General features: G+C 46.3%; 3 protein-coding genes across 3 annotated transcripts; 2 read left to right on the plus strand and 1 right to left on the minus strand.

Annotated features, from left to right (window-relative positions):
* Positions 1 to 3719: 3719 nt before the first annotated feature.
* LOC133914131 (glutathione S-transferase T3-like) lies at positions 3720 to 6204 on the plus strand. Its single transcript, XM_062357277.1, has 4 exons — positions 3720 to 4122; positions 4209 to 4259; positions 5079 to 5520; positions 5599 to 6204. Exons 3-4 carry the CDS (start codon positions 5104 to 5106, stop codon positions 6202 to 6204), a joined length of 1023 nt encoding a protein of 340 aa, XP_062213261.1. The 5' UTR covers positions 3720 to 4122; positions 4209 to 4259; positions 5079 to 5103.
* A 289-nt stretch (positions 6205 to 6493) lies between these two features.
* On the minus strand, positions 6494 to 7861 carry LOC133914557 (uncharacterized). Its single transcript, XM_062357645.1, has 3 exons — positions 7609 to 7861; positions 7204 to 7529; positions 6494 to 6990 (listed from the first exon to the last, which is right to left on the minus strand). Exons 1-3 carry the CDS (start codon positions 7854 to 7856, stop codon positions 6494 to 6496), a joined length of 1071 nt encoding a protein of 356 aa, XP_062213629.1. The 5' UTR covers positions 7857 to 7861.
* A 3021-nt stretch (positions 7862 to 10882) lies between these two features.
* On the plus strand, positions 10883 to 12985 carry LOC133915467 (heat stress transcription factor A-2a-like). The gene is made up of 2 exons (XM_062358636.1): positions 10883 to 11907; positions 12001 to 12985. The coding sequence occupies exons 1-2, from the start codon at positions 11560 to 11562 to the stop codon at positions 12769 to 12771; spliced, it is 1119 nt and encodes a 372-aa protein (XP_062214620.1). The 5' UTR covers positions 10883 to 11559; the 3' UTR covers positions 12772 to 12985.
* Positions 12986 to 17181: the final 4196 nt, after the last annotated feature.

Below are 17181 nucleotides of genomic sequence, written 5' to 3' on the forward strand. Positions count from 1 at the left end.
CTCCGGAAGGCTTTCTGTCTTTGCTATGGCTCCTGAAAACACCAGCCAGCACCCAAAACAGAAAAAAAAAACGCTAGCCAACACCAAAAAAAGTAGCTGCACGATCGATTCAATGCATGGTTGCAGCCGTCGCGAACGTCCGACGGAGTCCTTCTCTTTCGAACTTATTACATCTTTTCTCTTAGGCTAGAAAATAAGAGTAGTTTCATGCATAAAGCGTCCAAAATTTGTAAGGAGATTATACATCTTTGCTACCTGCCAATTTTTTTTTACATCTTTTCCAGTCAGTTGCACAGCCTGCACTACACGTAGCGGCAGAGCGGCTGAGCGTCACGCGGCGCACTTCTGAAGGCGCAACTACGATCTCAATTGGACCCGTGGGTTTAGTACTCATGCGTTTTGCGCCCGATGAGTCCTAGTTCAGGTTTCATTTTTTTATCTACGAGTCTATCGGATTAGGTATCTGAACTGGATCAAGTCGAGTTCAGGCTTTAATTTTTATCCGCTGGTGCCTATCGGGTCACCGAAATACTAGGGGTATGATTGGTTGACCGCACGTTCTGTTGCCCGTATAGATTATATACACAGGCTGAGGAGAAGCAGACTGAACGGAGTCATATTTGTTGAAAAGATGAATATTTGGTTGGTTATATTTATCTGGATAGACTGATTTGAGTTTCTGTTTGGTTAACTGAATATGAGGTCGTATGAGCGGATGCAAAAACTGAAATTCTGATTGGTTGCTCGTATAAAGGTAATTTTGCTACACTGATAAGTGAGTCCGTCTGCATAAGCGGATGCAACAATCTGTATCCGCTGGGCAAGAATGCGGAGGGAAGCTTCCGAGCTAGAACATTTATATGCGGGCAACAAAATATATTTTTCTCCGAGATTATACGCATATGTGGAGCCGGGATCCGTTCACGCGGGCAACCAAATCACCCCTAGGGGTGTGATTTGTTGCTCGCATGTGTTGTTGCCCGTATGGACCATATACACAAGCTGAAGGGAAGCAGGCTGAGCAGAGTCATATTTGTTAAAAAGAATAGTGTTTAGTTAGTTGTATTTGTCTGAACAGGCTGAGTTGAGTTTCTGTTTGATTGACTGAATCTGAGGTCGTATGAGCGGATGCAAGAGTTGAGATTCTGATTGGTTGCTCATATGAAGGTGATTTTGTGATATTGACAAGTGAATCTATTTGCATTAGCGGATGCAACAGCCCGCATCCGTAAGGTAAGGCTGCAGACGTACATTTGCATATGTTAGACCATGAAGAATAGTGCATGCGGCAATCAAACAAGCTTCTCTATGAGATTATACGCATCCGCTGAGTCAGAATCCATTCATACGGACAACCAATCATCCCCTAGTTGTAGCCCAGTGGCCTGTTGGCCTAGTCGGACCAGGCAACAAGTAGCACGTAGGTCACAGACAGCCCAGTCTAACACAGTAATCCAAACATTAATTCGTCATCTGCCTCCCACCTCCTCAGCCTGTCAGCCGCCGCTAGGTGCTCATGCCACCCGTCGCCTCGCGATTCTCGTTGCTACCACCAGGTGTCACCGTCGCTGCCAAGTGCCCCCACCGCCGCTGCCGCACACCTTGCGCTACCGTCGCCGCAACCACACGCCCACACCGTCATCTGTCGTCACCTCGCCTCGCGACCGCTAGGCGCCCACACCTTTGTCGCCTCGCCTCGCCTCGCGGCTGTCATCACCTCGCTTCTGGCCATCAGGCACCCACACCCCCATCGCCTCACGGTTGCCACGCACCCACGCCCCTGTGCTGTGCCGGTCGATCGAAACCCAACGGGCACCCGACACCCGACAGGCACCCATCGGGTGAGGGTTCAAGTGCTAGTTTTCACCCGTACATCATTTCAGGCTCGGGTCGGGTTGATAGTGGGGAATTTTTTATTTTAGCCTTTTTAAAATTTAAAAATAGCACATGTGAGACCAAAATTTCAGGAACAAGTAATTTTGTCACGCTAAAGTGCATGATGTGACTCATAACTTTGTTACGACGTGACCAAGGTATGTGTCACGTCATGTACTTTGGTCTAACAAAAAAGTCAATGTGGCATGGCACCGGAACGGGACGTCGGCGCCCGCGTCTCCCACATGCTGTTTTTAAAATATTAGTTTAGAAAGGTTTAAAATAAAAAAATCTCTAATACTAGTGGGTTACGGGTCAGTCGTGATTTAGCTCCGTCCGAACCGACACTGACATGTTGCCATCCCTAACGCAGCCGCTCGCCCTGCACTGCTCGATCTGCACGGATTGACGGAACCACCAGCGCTCGCGCGTGCCAAGGCGGAGGAATGGACCGGAGACGGCGAGAATAGAGGTCAGGGCGCGCATCCGCGCAAGCGCAGCATTGCGCGGAAAAACCAGGCCCGCTAGGCTGCCCGGCCAGCGCGCACCGTGGCCGGCGCACAGGCTCTCGTGCTGGATTCTCTCAGTGGCATCCGATCGGGGATCGGGCTGGCTTGTCCACTCGCGCCGCGCCATAACGGACGGAAGAGGCTGCCCTGCCCCAGAAAGGTGAGGACTGAGGATACTTCCTGAGATCTTTTTTAAATTATTAATATTTATCAACATTACAAAAGTATGCCTCTGTTTGTATATTTTACATGAAATAGACTCCTGTCGCGCAACAAATGGGTGACAAGGGCTAATCGGCGCACCACTGGGTGATTTTTGCCAAAAAAAATCAAATAAATATTGCCTTCCTTTGCTCTCGACCTTCAAAACTCCACAACAAATTTCAAAGACATTTGGCAATATAGGGTATTGTATCTTCAAGTTGTCCACACATTTTCGGCCGAACAATGACTTTGTACAGTGAGAAATAAAAAGACAAATTTAAAGGAAACACAAATCTTGTCTTTTTTTTTCTTATCGTTGTACAAGCTATTATTTGGGCCGAAATTTTATCAGCACTAGAAGCTACCATCATCTTCACCACAATTTTTCTTTCATAAATTTTCGTTACTATTTTACAGTGTTTTAAAAGTTGAGAGCAAACGAATGTATTATTTACAATTTTTTTATGTCACCCAACAAATAGGGATTTTTACAAAACTCACACAATGCTCGGACAATTAGGCATTGTCACCTGTTGGTTGGGCAACATAGGTTTAATTTTGTAAGTTTTGAAAAAGGGCACCTAATTTTGTAACATTAATAAAATAAATATATTTAGGAAAAAATCTAGTTCCTGAGATCGTCCACACACCTAGGACTTGATATCGAGCCAGCTCGGCTCGGCTCGGTCCAGCTTGTTATGCTAACGAGCTGGCTCGGCTCGGATTGTTTTGAAACTGAGCTAAAAGACAGGCTCAGCTTGGCTCGGTCTAGCTCGCGAGTCAGCACGTTAGGCTCGCCAGCCAAACAACAAGCTCGTCACATGCCGGTCGCTGCCATCCAATGATGCACATGTACATCCTGTATTTCTACGGGAGTCATAGTGAATCTTATCAGGTTCTAATGCAAAATAAACATGGTGAATGGATTGGAACATCGGAATTGTTTGATTAGATGGCTACAAATTGTAAGAGAAGAGAGTTCCGATGGCGCGGCGCAGAGGGTTGGAGCTCGGAGACGATGACGGCTAGGGGAAATAGCCTCCCAATGCAAAGTGGACGTGTGGTCATATGGAGTAGGCCAGCCTCAGGCCTCGGGTGGTCCCTTAGAGCAACTCCAACGGGTGCCCAAAAACGATCCCAATAGCTATACGTTGGGAACATCCTCTAAAATACGGCTCCAACAGACACCCAAACTGCTTCCCAAAAATTAGCAAAGCCCAAAAAACACCGGCCGGCTCGCAAGTTGTAGCTATCCCCAATCGCACTCCCAATCGACGAAATCGTCAATCCCGCGCTCGGCAGCGGTGTGCGCGCCTCCTTCGCGCGCTCGCCGGTGGGGCGGCAGCTTCGGCTAGCGGCCAGGCCGTGGGGGCGCGGCAAATCCGGCAGCAGGACGCGGCAAATCCGGCTGCAGGGCGCGGCAAATCCGGCGGCAGGGTGCAGAGCTGAGCATTTTTCCGTTCCGGCCAGCGTACCTCGGCGAGCGGACGTAGCAGGCCAAGAAACGGAGCTCTCCAATGCACAACGACGCCAGGTGATTCTGCAATAAAGAATAAAGAAATATCATTTAGTTGCTTTTGAGTTCTCGTATGATTTCAACGCATTTATCTCCGCTTGCAGGTGAATTTGTGGCCTCTTGAAGTTGAAGGATTCATGTGATTTCACAGTCAGGTAATTTTTAGACAGTTATTGTTTTGAACATTTTAGCATCCATTCCTTCTAGCAAAACTGCCGATAGATCAGATGATTGGTTGGGGAAGTTATCTGAGAGAGCCTCTTGGTTCTTGGTAGCGATGTTGCAAATCTGTTGAAGGTCGTAGAAGGGTTATTTCTGAAATTGTAAAGGCATTTTTGCTATTTCATTGATTCAGCAAGCAGTACCTCCAAAGAATCATTGATACCTGATAAAAAAGTTTTAGCTTTCTCTGAGCTGGTAAATTCAATATTGTCTAGAAATAGTCAGAGCAACTTGCTTGTTCTTGGTTGCTCACCTGATATTGCCAAACCTATGATAGATGGCAGAATAGTGCAATCTCTTTCTGGTTTACTGAAAGTGATTGACCTGGACCACCCCGATGCTCCAAAGGTTGTCAACCTTATATTGAAGGCTTTGGATAGCCTGACTAGGACTGCATATGCAAGTGATGATCATACTGATGATACCATTCAATGCACAAGGCAGCAAGCCCAAGAATTGTCTGAAAAGATCTTTTAAACTCTCCCTTTTATTTGAACCGAACCATGCTAATATACATGCTGAAACTTTTGACTTAGAAGTCGCACAAGGCAGCTAGTTGTGCTGTCCGCCATGTATATTTGTTCGCCGCTAACTAATTGCATGGCTAATTATAGAGCATTGCATGATGTATGCATTAAGTTTTTTCTAGGGGGTGTATGCACTTTAGTTACAGCACATATTACCCTACAGTTTTTAATATACTTCTATTGTCATGAAAAACATTCTCAGCCAACTACTTTTCTATGGTGCAGCAGCCAGGGTGTGGTGGCCTCTAATATGGATGGGTTCTATGTTAATTTGTTGTCTAGTGACAACCATTCACTAGATTGGGATGAAGACAATGAATTGGTTAGCCCCCCCGAGGAGCAGCTACCAGCAGTTGAAGAATTGACTCCCACTGTGAGACCAAACCAGAAAAGGTCGAAGAATTTTAGCGAAAAGGAAGATGAATTATTGGTGTCGGCATGGCTGAATATTAGTATGGATGCTGTTCAAGGCAACGACCAATCACGGTCTACATATTGGAAGCGAATTCATGACTACTTCCACTCCAACAAAGACTTCAATTCGGATCGCACTCAAAGTTCCCTAATGCATCGTTGGTCTCATATTCAAGAAAATGTAAACAAGTTTGTTGGCTGTCTTTCCCGGATTGAGGGGCGAAGGCAAAGCGGGGTTACAATTGAAGATAAGGTTAGAATAAATGTCCTTAATTTGATACATGCCTCAATTACTTTATGTTAGTTTAATGTGATATGTTTTCTTGGACAGATTTTGCAAGCATGTACTCTCTTCAAGTCCGAAGATAAGAACAATAAGTCATTCATGTACATGCATTGCTGGAACCTCCTAAGAACCCAACCAAAGTGGGTTGCTAGGTCGGCTCAAGTCTCATCTCAGAAATCTTCTCAAAAGAAACAGAAGACCACCCTCAATTCAAGTCCGGGTACATCTAGTCCAAGTACCCCAGATGATAGTGGAGCGACAACTCCAGAATATGAGGTGTCAACACGACCATTGGGGAGGAAAAAAGAGAAAGAAAAATTACGCCGAGGTGGAGATGCTGTGTTCATGGATGCAATGGATAATCTGTGGGCAAAGAAGAAAGAGATGGATGAGGAGAAAGAGCTTAAGAAAGAGGAGAGATACAAACAAGCATTTGCACTTGAACAAGAGAGATTAGCACTAGAGCAAGTGAGGGTTGCAACCGAGAAAGAACAACTTGAGGTAAAGAAGCAAGAGGTAGAATTGAAGAGGATGGTAGAAGAAGAGAGAATTATGTCTATTGACATTACTGGTATGTCCGAGACACAACAACGGTACTACAGGAGTTTGCAGAATGAGATCATGACTCGCCGATGCAATGGCTCAGGTTGATATTGTATGGACCCCTATGTTGTGTTTTATGTTCCTGTTGGTTCAACCATTTCGTCGTGTGTAATATTTGGGATGTTTGAACTACTATGTTGTGTGTGAACCTATGTTGGGAACTTTGAACCAATGGGAAGTTTAGAAACATTGTGATGTTTGAAATCATAGTTGCACACCGAATACAAGATTACATGCATACCGAACACAAGACTACATGCATACCGAACACAAGACTACATGCAAACCGAATACAAGAGTACATGTATACATAACGAAGACTAGGACTCAAACATTATTAGTACTGATCTCCATGACGTTGCCAGAGGTGCTCGATTAGATCTGCTTGAAGCTGAGAGTGAGTTTCCTTGTCTGTGATGTCATGATAAGTTTGAATGAACTCATGTAGTTCTGGTGTGCGTTTATGGGATGGTGTCACAGTTTCTCCTAAGCCATCAAATTGTAAGTCTTGTGTTTCACCTCGCTCATCTTCAATGATCATGTTGTGCATGATAACACAAGCGGTCATTATTTGGCCAAGTATATCCTGGTCCCAAAAACGAGCAGGACCACGTACAATGGCGAAACGAGATTGCAGAACTCCAAAAGCTCTTTCCACATCCTTCCTAACTGCTTCTTGTGCTTTGGCAAAATATTTTCTCTTATTGCGTTGTGGCTTCTGAATGGTCTTCACAAAGGTGGCCCATGGAGGATAGATACCGTCAGCAAGATAATATCCCATTGTATAATTGTGACCATTAATGGTGTAGTTCACCTTTGGAGCTTGCCCTTCTGCTAACTTCGCAAAGAGTGGGGAACGTTGAAGCACATTGATATCATTGTGAGATCCAGGTAAACCAAAAAAAGCATGCCAAATCCATAGATCTTTTGAAGCAACGGCTTCTAGAATGATTGTGGGCTCACGCACATGACCGGTATACATACCTTGCCATGCCGTGGGGCAATTCTTCCACTTCCAATGCATGCAATCTATGCACCCTAGCATACCCGGAAAACCTCTTTCCTCCCCTATTGCAAGTAGTCTAGCAGTATCATTCTCATTTGGTGCTCTCAAATACTCATCCCCAAATACATCAATAACAGCTTTGACAAACCTTCTCAGACTCTCTATAATGGTACTTTCTGCAATACGAACCTGGGCATCAATAGCATCCGCCGGAACTCCATAAGATAGCATTATGAATGCTGCAGCAATCTTCTGTAAAGCACTTAACCCAAGTTGTCCAGCTGCATTTCTCCTTTGGACAAAATAGTCATCATGATGCTCTACAGCATGCATTATGCGCAAAAAGAGAGATCGCCTCATTCTAAACCTGTTTGGAGATGAAGAATAAGCCGTAGGTACGATCAACATCAACAGAAAACTCTAAAGATATTGCTTCATTTACAAACCTGCGCCTAAAGAACGTCGGGCCGTAGGTAGAATCGTCCGAGAAATAGTCTCGGAATAGCCTCCAATGCCCTTCTTGTCTGTCGCGATTGATGATTTGATGACCAGGGACCGAACCACCAGGCCGTGGCGCATTGACAACTTGATATTGCTTGCGTGCTAGGTTGGCTGCAGCAACAATGAATTCACCATCGTCATCGGACGACGACGAATCCATGACCTGTTTCATGAGAAGGCTACGACGACTCATTATGATGTGGGAGGCTGAAGGGGGCAGTGGTGTGCAATAGAAGAACCACCAGGGAGAGTACATATATAGGCTCAGAGAAATATAGCCGTTGGATATATGATAGTTGGAAACATAGCCGTTGGAACACGACCGTTCCAAATATAGCCGTTGGGAACATTCGTTCGAAAAATTTCCATTTAAAAATAACCGTTCATAATTTATATGTTTAAAAATATTTGTTGAAAATATCACGGTTTGAATTGTATCCGTTTAAAAATATAGCCGTTGGGATATAGAGAGTTAGATATTGGGAGTCTGTTGGAGAGTGTAGTGATATTGGGAAAGAATCTTTTTAGGAAGGTTCACTATAGTAGGTTTTTGGGAGTGATTTTTTAAGAGTCTGTTGGAGTTGCCCTTAGGCCTTGGGTCACCGTGGACCGGCTAAGTTGGGCCTAGCTTGCCTGGCTCACGAGCTAGCTCATTAAAAAAACGAGCTACTTCTTCCGTTTCCATTTACTTGTTATTGTTTTTTACTGTAGCAAATTTGATCGTACGTTTTCCTAGAAAGGATTTATAAATACTTAAAACTTTTATATTATTAGATTTATCATGAAACAAACTTTACTAGTATTGTATATTTTTAAGTATCTACAAATTCGGAGGCTACCACCTCTCATCATAATTTACACTAAGTCTGAAAATTATTAGAAAGTTTGGCAGAGTTCCCCTTTCATTTGTCGCCTTCCAGACCACAAGAATTCCACACAGTTAGTAGGCATTAAATTTATGAGCAGAAGATAAACATCACATTGCAATTCTAGACCCCGACACAACCCGAGGACTCGATACTACTCTAAGACCCGTTACACATGACCAACTTGTCCAATTAACCATTTAACCAACTAACTAGAAATTATTGCTTCAATACTTTAAGAATAAACTAATTGTAAATGTGTGTAAGCTCCATCGTGATGCTACTCCCATCCCATGCATGCCACAATCATTTAGTATCTAAAAGCCAAATAAAACATAAGTGTGAGTAAAATACTCAGCAAGTACAATATACAACTGAAGGAACAAACAACGAGTCAGGATCCAATAGAAAATTAGAATCGAATGAATTATGTCTTGTCTTTTGAAAATGCCACGAAGTAGTAGCTTCCGTCTGAAACGGATAACACCCGAATACATCATTAGCGTTTACCAGTAAAGCCGAGTAAGTATGGTCAGCACTTACTCACAGGAACCAAACTGTACATCCGGTGTTTTCGAAAAAACCCCAGAACATGAATTATACAAAAGGAAAAACTTGAAACTTGAATCATCTTTGAAAGGAACCGTACCAGGAAACTTGAATCAAACCAACTCATGAAGATATGAATATTGAAATCATAATCGACATGTCGAAAAAACAAACAAGCAAACCATATCATGACATACAAGTTCGTCATGCACTTGCCTTAACTGTGACGAGCAACTAGTGTCACACCCTCTATACCGGAATTTTCTAAACCTGTGGATTAATACCCAGTCACTCAATATTCTGATCGTAACAATTTGTAGAGTAGCACTAGAAAGAAAAATGCTCCATATATTGAAATAAGAAGACTTGCAGGTCACCAATGCACATCAAACCGACCTGCTGCTCTAGCGCTCTGAACTAGTTCTACTAACCCACGGCCATGCAATTGCAAGTCACTCCACTTGTGACCCCTTTCTAACTGCACTGATAGACCATATTGTACTATTACTCCACATGCTAACCAATGATGTTACTCCTAACCATGTCAGACTATCCTGTTATGTATGTGCTAACCTGTTATGGCAATGTGTGCTAGTACTAGTTCTCATAGATAATAATTACCGAGTTGGAATTAGATCAGCCAAAAATTCAAAGGTTGTAGAGATCATCCTCTAGCTATGTATAAACTCGGCAGGCTAACCTGCAATTTTGAACCCATGCTACACAATGGCTAGAAATTGTTCTGATCATCAATCAAGAAAGAAGACATAGTATTATTTTGGCTATCTCCTGACGCAAGGATTATGAAATTTTTGGGGAAAACCTTCAAATCAGATGAGAGCTCACCCTTCTGACTTGGTACCGAGAAGCTAGCAACGAAAACCAGCGGCCAGCGGCACTAGCAGCGGGCGGCACAGGCCAGGCAGTAGCGGTACGCAGCCACGACGCGGGGCGACGGCCTGCGGTGCGGCTGGCCGGTCGACGCGACGCAGTGCGGTGGTAGGACGGCGGAACGACGGAGACCAGCGGAGGCTCGACGGCGACAGCGAACGGCGGCGGCTCGGGCTAATGTGACGCAAACGATTGAGGCGGCGGCGGATGGTGGCTCGAGCGACGACGCGATAGGGTTTGGACGGCTCGGACTCAGATGTGGGCTCCAGGTATAAAACAGTGACAAGTAAACAGAAATAGAGTAACAGAAATAGAGGCAGTAAAATGTTATCCTAACTCATTATAAAATACAATGAACCGAGTCCAGCTCGCGAGCTTCTAGATTTTAGTGCACCCTAGGACGGTCTGGAACTCTTTCGTGCACCCTGTACGCACACGTTTCTTTTAGAATCTGGCCAGACGGGCTGGATCGTACAGTACAGGCGTACAGCAATGAGATTCAGCCGCTGAAGCATCCCCTGCGACGTCACATGATTCTCTCGTACAGTCCGCACCGCAGGTCCACAGCAGCACCAGCATCCGCCATGCGCGCGCACTCGCGAGTCGCGCGACGGCGCAGCTAGCCAGCCAGCGTCAGCGTCTCCACTCCCCAGCAACCCGCGGGCTGCCATCCCCGGGAAGGCATCTGCCACCGTCCGCGCACGGGGCCGCCTCGCCTAGCTAAGCTAGCTGGTCCCGCCCCTCCCACCGGTTGGCGATAAGCGAGAGCCCCTGCAACAGGAAAACGCAAAAAGACGCGCGCGCGGGACATGCACGTAATGGGCGGACAGCTTCCAGAACTCTCCCCGGCGCCTTCGCGAACGTTCGCCGGCGCCGCCACGTCACCGCTCTCGCGCCGATTAAACTATGCCATCAGGAAGACTCGCAGCCAATCCTTCTAGAAACGTCTGGAATCTTCGCGGCCGGGGGCGGGTTACTTGGAGGCCTCGCGCCGGGGTGTATAAGTTGGCGTGGCCGTGGCGTGCTTGGCTGGTCCCGACGAGCTCACGCGATCTCGACAACCCCTCAGGTACAAAGGGGAAGCTACTCAACCCGGACTCAGCTCAAAAGGGGACTGTAATTTCGTTCTCTGTCCTTCGTTCTCTCTTCATGTCGTGTTGGTATCTCACTAATTTCTTCTTCTCGCCGAAGTTCCGCGTCTTGCAGCTGCGATTGCCATTTACCCTGTTTTATTGTAAAGGCGGCTTCTCCCCCTGTCAATTGAGATCCTCTAATTCGGGAAGCTAACGTCGATAGGATAAGTTTTTGCGAACATTTTGCTGTCGACTGGCAATTTTCTTCGTTTCAACCAATCTTTGGAAGTCCTTGAATTCTTCTACTCTTTGACATGCAGGAACCAATCTTTAGTGGTTTGAATTCTTCTACTCTTTGACATTCAGGAAAGCCATTTTCAGATTGAACTAGTTCGATTGATGCGATTTTTCAAACAAAGATCACCTCTTTTTGACCTGTTCTTGACTGCGTTGGATTTCATTCATGTGCTCCGTTAAGTGAGCTCTGTTCTGGTTTTCGATCACATTTGCTGGTTGGATGCTTTTGGTCATGGATTCGTTCCACGGCATTGTGAAAGCAGAGGAGTTCGACTTCGACTTCGACATCGCCGGCGCGTCGGCGGAGGGCGCGCCGTCGTCGCCGTGGGCCGCCGGCGCGCCGGAGCTGCCCCGGCCGATGGAGGGCCTCCGCGAGGCCGGTCCACCGCCGTTCCTGACCAAGACGTACGACATCGTGGACGACTCCAGCACAGACACGGTCATCTCCTGGGGATTCGCCGGAAAGAGCTTCGTCGTCTGGGACGCCAACGCCTTCGCCACAGTGATCCTCCCGCGCTGCTTCAAGCACAGCAACTTCTCCAGTTTCGTCCGGCAGCTCAACACCTACGTAAGCATACTGTCCTTGGCTTTCTTTCTTGCGCCATCAATGACGGTCGATCGGTGGCGTGTAACGCTGAATTGGTGGGTTTTTGCATTGCAGGGGTTCAGGAAGGTTGATCCGGACAGGTGGGAGTTCGCGAACGAGGGGTTCCTTCGGGGCCAGAGGGAGCTCCTCAAGACGATCAAGCGCCGGCGGCCGCCTTCGAGCTCGTCGGTGCAGCAGGCGCAGGGGCAGGCGGCGTGCCTGGAGGTGGGCCAGTTCGGGCGCGAGGGCGAGGTGCACCGGCTGCAGCGCGACAAGGGGATCCTGCTCATGGAGGTGGTGAAGCTGCGGCAGGAGCAGCAGGCAACGCGCGCACAGATGCAGGCGATGAAGGAGCGCATCACGGTGGCAGAGCAGAAGCAGCAGCAGATGACGGTGTTCCTGGCGCACGCCATGAAAAACCCGGGCTTCCTCCGGATGCTCGTTGACCGGCAGGGCCTGGGCGGCTGCTGGAGGGAGCTCGAGGACGCACTCTCGAAGAAGCGCCGCCGCCCCATCGAGTACCTCCCACGCCACGGCGAGAGCAGCAGCAGCTCCGTGGGGTCGGCGGCGTCGGGCCACTATGTTCCCGGCATTCCGATCGGCGTGGACGGCGTGTCGGAGGTGACCGACGACGAGAGCCTACGCGAGGAGAGCGGCGCCGGCGGAGGCGAGGACACGGAGAACTTCTGGGTGGAGCTGCTGAGCCTCGGCCTCGAGGAGAAGCGCCGTGAGGGCGGCGGCGGCGAGGAGGAGGGGAGCAGCGCTGACGTGGACGACGACGTGGACGTTCTGGTGCAGAGCATCTACGACCTCAACCCGAACCCGAGCAGTCCAAGTCCCAAGTGAAAGTTCCAGAACATTCTAGACTCCACCCAGTAGCATTGTAAGAAGGGGTTAGTTATTGTTCTGTGCCAACTTTTTTTTTATAAAAAGCGAGTTTCATTTAAACATAAGTAATTCTACAAAGGTGGAAGTCACCTAGAAAGAAGATTGTAATGCCTCAACTATTGAGCATTGTTGATCATGAAGGAAATATGTAAAAGAAGTAGCTGGTCTCTCAGATTGATTCCAAGCTTTTCTGGTTGGCTGTGTGCTATCTTGTTTACTTTTCTTCGAATATTTCTAGCTTTAAATTGTATTTCTCTATTGTTGTTTATGATCTCAGCAAGAATGGGTCTCAAATTCCAATGACCCGGTGCATTAATGATATCATATTTGTGAAGAGCTATCACCAAAGTTTAATTATCTGAAATGAATGTTTGAGTCCTGGAGTCTTCATCACTTTTGCTGCAAGTCTGACAGCTTGTGCTTCCGCCATCAAAGGTCCTTGAACTTCATAAGACCTGTGACGTGATGGATACACCTGTAAAATGTGTATTCGCTGCTATGTTGCGAATGAAGATTCCCAATTTTGTTTTTCAATGTTCAGTTATTTGTGTGTTAGGGAGGATGGCAGCATCAGTGTAGCACCTTGATCTGGGAGTAAAGTCTTCAAATTATTCTGCATACTTGAAATATTTTGTTGCCTTTGAAGTTACGGTTGACCCTATTCCCCCTTCTGGATGCGTTGCACCGAAATGGTGATGTCCTGTTGTGCTTAGGCTGGTCCTCCTAGCTTCTCATGTACATTCTGAGAGTGCATGGTGAGTTCAGTTCTCTTCTCTTGCTCCTGTATGTGCTGTTTATTTTGCTGTGTACCTGCAAAAGGATTTGAAACTTAGACGGTGGCATTGGTTAAATGGTGAACCTGCTGAACAGTCCAATCTTTCGAATTAAACCTATGATCATTTCTAGCTTTCCAAATAAACCAAAGAGTTATAAAAATTTTGTGGATCCAAATATTATGAGAACCTGTTTGAAACAAAAATAATAATTGGAGATTAAATCCCAGTGTCATCTTCTGGTAAAACATCAGATTTTAAAGGAAGGTCAGCTGTGAACCAAACAACCCTGGCAAAAATACATGTGAAAAACAAGTGATGTTCATTTTCTCTAATGCCACACATTTTTCATTTTTCATCTATATGAGAGGAGTATCTTCCTGCTCTTTCTCCTATGGCTATGGCTTCCTCAGTAATCTCCACGAAAAAGTTTTGACTCTTGGCTGCAAGAACCTGCCTTTCCAGATTTTATTCAGCAAATTCAGTATTGGCTTAGGTAGGGATCTTCGACTCTCGAATGCTTGAAGTGCCCTCATGGGTATCACGGAGTGTGTCCCATATCTCCTTAGCACTTTCAAGACCTTCCACCTATTAAACTCATCTCCACTCAACGCGCAAAAGATTGCATTTGCGGCTTAAGCGTTGTTCATTGATATCATCTTCGGGGGTTGGCTTGCTTGGATCATGCACAGTATAGCCATTTTCCACTATACGCCAAATAGAAGGATTAATATATTTCAAATACATTTTCATCTTATGCTTCCATGCGGCATAACGTGTACCATCAAAGTATGAAGATGTATTTAGATACTCATATGGAATTCTAGCTCAATCCCCCTTTTCTATCACTTTAGATCCATCACCTTTCTCCGCCATCTTGAATTCTCCAAGCGGTTAAGCCTAATTAGGAGATTAGGCTTTGATACCAATTGAAGGATCGAGATAGCGGCCTAGAGGGGAGGGGGGTAAATAGATGCTTTTACAAAATATTAAAATAGCACAGCGGAAACAAATCGGATGTTCCGACTTACACCGGAAGTTCCGATGTTGACAACCAGAACTTTCGATTCGCCTGATATTTGAATCTAGCTAGATCTCCGAGTAAGAATGAGTTAAACTACAAAATGCAAGATGCAGCAGGATATGATGCTATTCAAATTGAAGTAGAACTAGCAAGCACAAAGTTTAACTCAAGATAATACCTGAATTGCTCGAAAACACATAAGAGGAGAGAAATAACCAAGGAGTGGAGACTCAATAGATTTGTTCCCGAGTTTGGATCCTTGAGGGGATCCTATGTCTCCATTGAGGGGCTTGGTCACACTTGAGCCAGGTCTCTTTCAACCATTTTCCTCACGAGGTTGCACAAAGCACTCATCGGCTCTACTTGGTATTCCTTCCCCTTCAGAGGCGGAATCCGGCCTTCACAAATTCCTCACGGCACATCACAATCGATTGGGGCTCGTGAGTGACTCCTAGCCGTCTAGGAGGTCTCAATCTCCAAGAGTAATAAATGCACACGAAGAATGCTTGGAGATGAATCCTAGTGCTCAAAGATGAACTCAAATTCACTTTCACTAGATCTTTCACTCAAATCCCTTTTCTCAATATGAAACACAAAGAAGAGAGAGGAGAGGTGCTCTTTGGGGCTATAGAGAGGTTTTTCTTATTCAAGCAAGCAGCAGCCCAGAGAGGGTGAGGGGAGGGGTATTTATAGGATACCCTCCAAAGACTAGCAGTTATGCATTTTTTCAGCCCACATCAGAACTTTCGATATTCATATCGGAACTTTCGATCAGTGCAAAGTAATAGCCACAATCTACTTCACCCAAACCAAAACTAGAATAAAACACATATCGGAACTTCTGACCTAACATATCAGAACTTCCGATTAACAACTTGAGCCAAATAGAGAGCCCAAAAATTTGAGTATATATTGGATTGTCCAACTGACATCAGAACTTCCAATTAGCAAAATAAAAACCAACCCAAGACCCTAGGATTTGAGGAACTCCAGACATTTCGATCCAAAAAATTAGAACATCCGATTAAATAGAAACTAGAAACCCGAGAGCCTAAAAAAAATCTAACACACCGGACATTCCGACTGGTATCAGAATTTCCAATTAAATTGACCGGAACTTCCGATCAACTCAGAACATTTTCAACCCATGTGTTCGTGTTGTGAATTGTGTCTCTCATTCTTAAGATAAACTTTGATCACTAATTTTATGGCAAAGTTTTTAACGTTGCATCCCTTTTAATAGAACGACATTCCTATACTCAATTAAAATAAAATGCTATAACCCTAGGAATATTCAACTGTTGTCTTCTTTCTTCATTTTGGGGATCGCCGACATCGTTTAGCTTTCATCATTGGGACTTTTACCTATTCAAATACTTATTGAACATATTAGTCACTTAATCGCTTGTCGTCAATCATCAAAACTCACATAGAGGGTCTAGATGCACTTTCAATTACAGCGGGGTCATTGGCGGGGTTGAGGACCTGCAGCGATAACAAATTGCGGAGTCAAAAAAGAACTCAAAGTATCAGCGCCTAACCGGAGTACTTACGATGTGGTCAGAGTGGTAAGCACAACTCTTGCCCTCGCGAAACCACTGGGTATGGGCGAGGAGGAGGTTGTAGCGGTCATCAAGCTGCCGCTAGTCGGTGTCCCATGGGTGCACTTAGACGCTTTTGCGGAAGCCAGGTAACCCCCAGCTGGTTCAGGGCGAGTCTAGTCACTCCCCTACTGGCATGTCCCGCTCATAGGACCTCCGTCCATGATCGATAGTCAACCACGAGCAGTCTGGTTGCCACCGGCCGGTTCAGGGTGAGCCTGGTCATTCCCCTGCTAGCTTGCGTCGCTCACAGGACCTCCTCACATGGTTGATGGTCGACCATGAGCAGTCTGGTCACCCCTGGCTGGTTTAGGGTGAGGTTTGTTGCTCCTCTGCTGACCAATGCCACTCGTAAGACCTCTTCCCGTGGTCGATGGTCAACCCCGAGCAGTCGGGCCGTTACCACGACTTGGTGGGTCGGTGGCACCACCAGACAAGTTAGGGCTAGGCATTGCCGTGTTCGGTTGGGCACCAGGACGGAGATCCCAGCGCACCTCCCTCCCTAAGGGGACCTACTCGGAGATATCCATAACCTCATCGATGATCGGGCACAGGACGTCGACCTCAAGGAGGCCCTACTGTGGTGCCAACCATGAAACCCTAACTCATGAAAAGGCTCGGTGTGAGAACTTTGGAAGTACCAAACTTACCCTCTTGATTCATGCTCTGTCCGGTGGGGTGAGATCGCACAGCAAAAGTGCGTCGGCCGGAGGATCGTCTTTCCTCAGGGCGGCCAACATCAGGCTTCGGACGCGCGAGTCGACGGCATCATCATTAAGATATGGATCACTTAGTGATGTGAGAAGTCACACACCTAATAAAAGAAGCAGTAGCAAGGAAACGACAGCGGTGTTACCTATGGAGATCTCCCAGGTGGCATCGTCCGACCCGGAGTACTAGAACATCAAGTGTGCTCGCATCCACAAGGGGCACAATCGGCGCTTGACAAAGTCATGAACGATGTCTCATC

The sequence above is a fragment of the Phragmites australis genome, chromosome 4, assembly GCF_958298935.1.
Source record: "Phragmites australis chromosome 4, lpPhrAust1.1, whole genome shotgun sequence".
NCBI lineage: Eukaryota > Viridiplantae > Streptophyta > Magnoliopsida > Poales > Poaceae > Phragmites > Phragmites australis.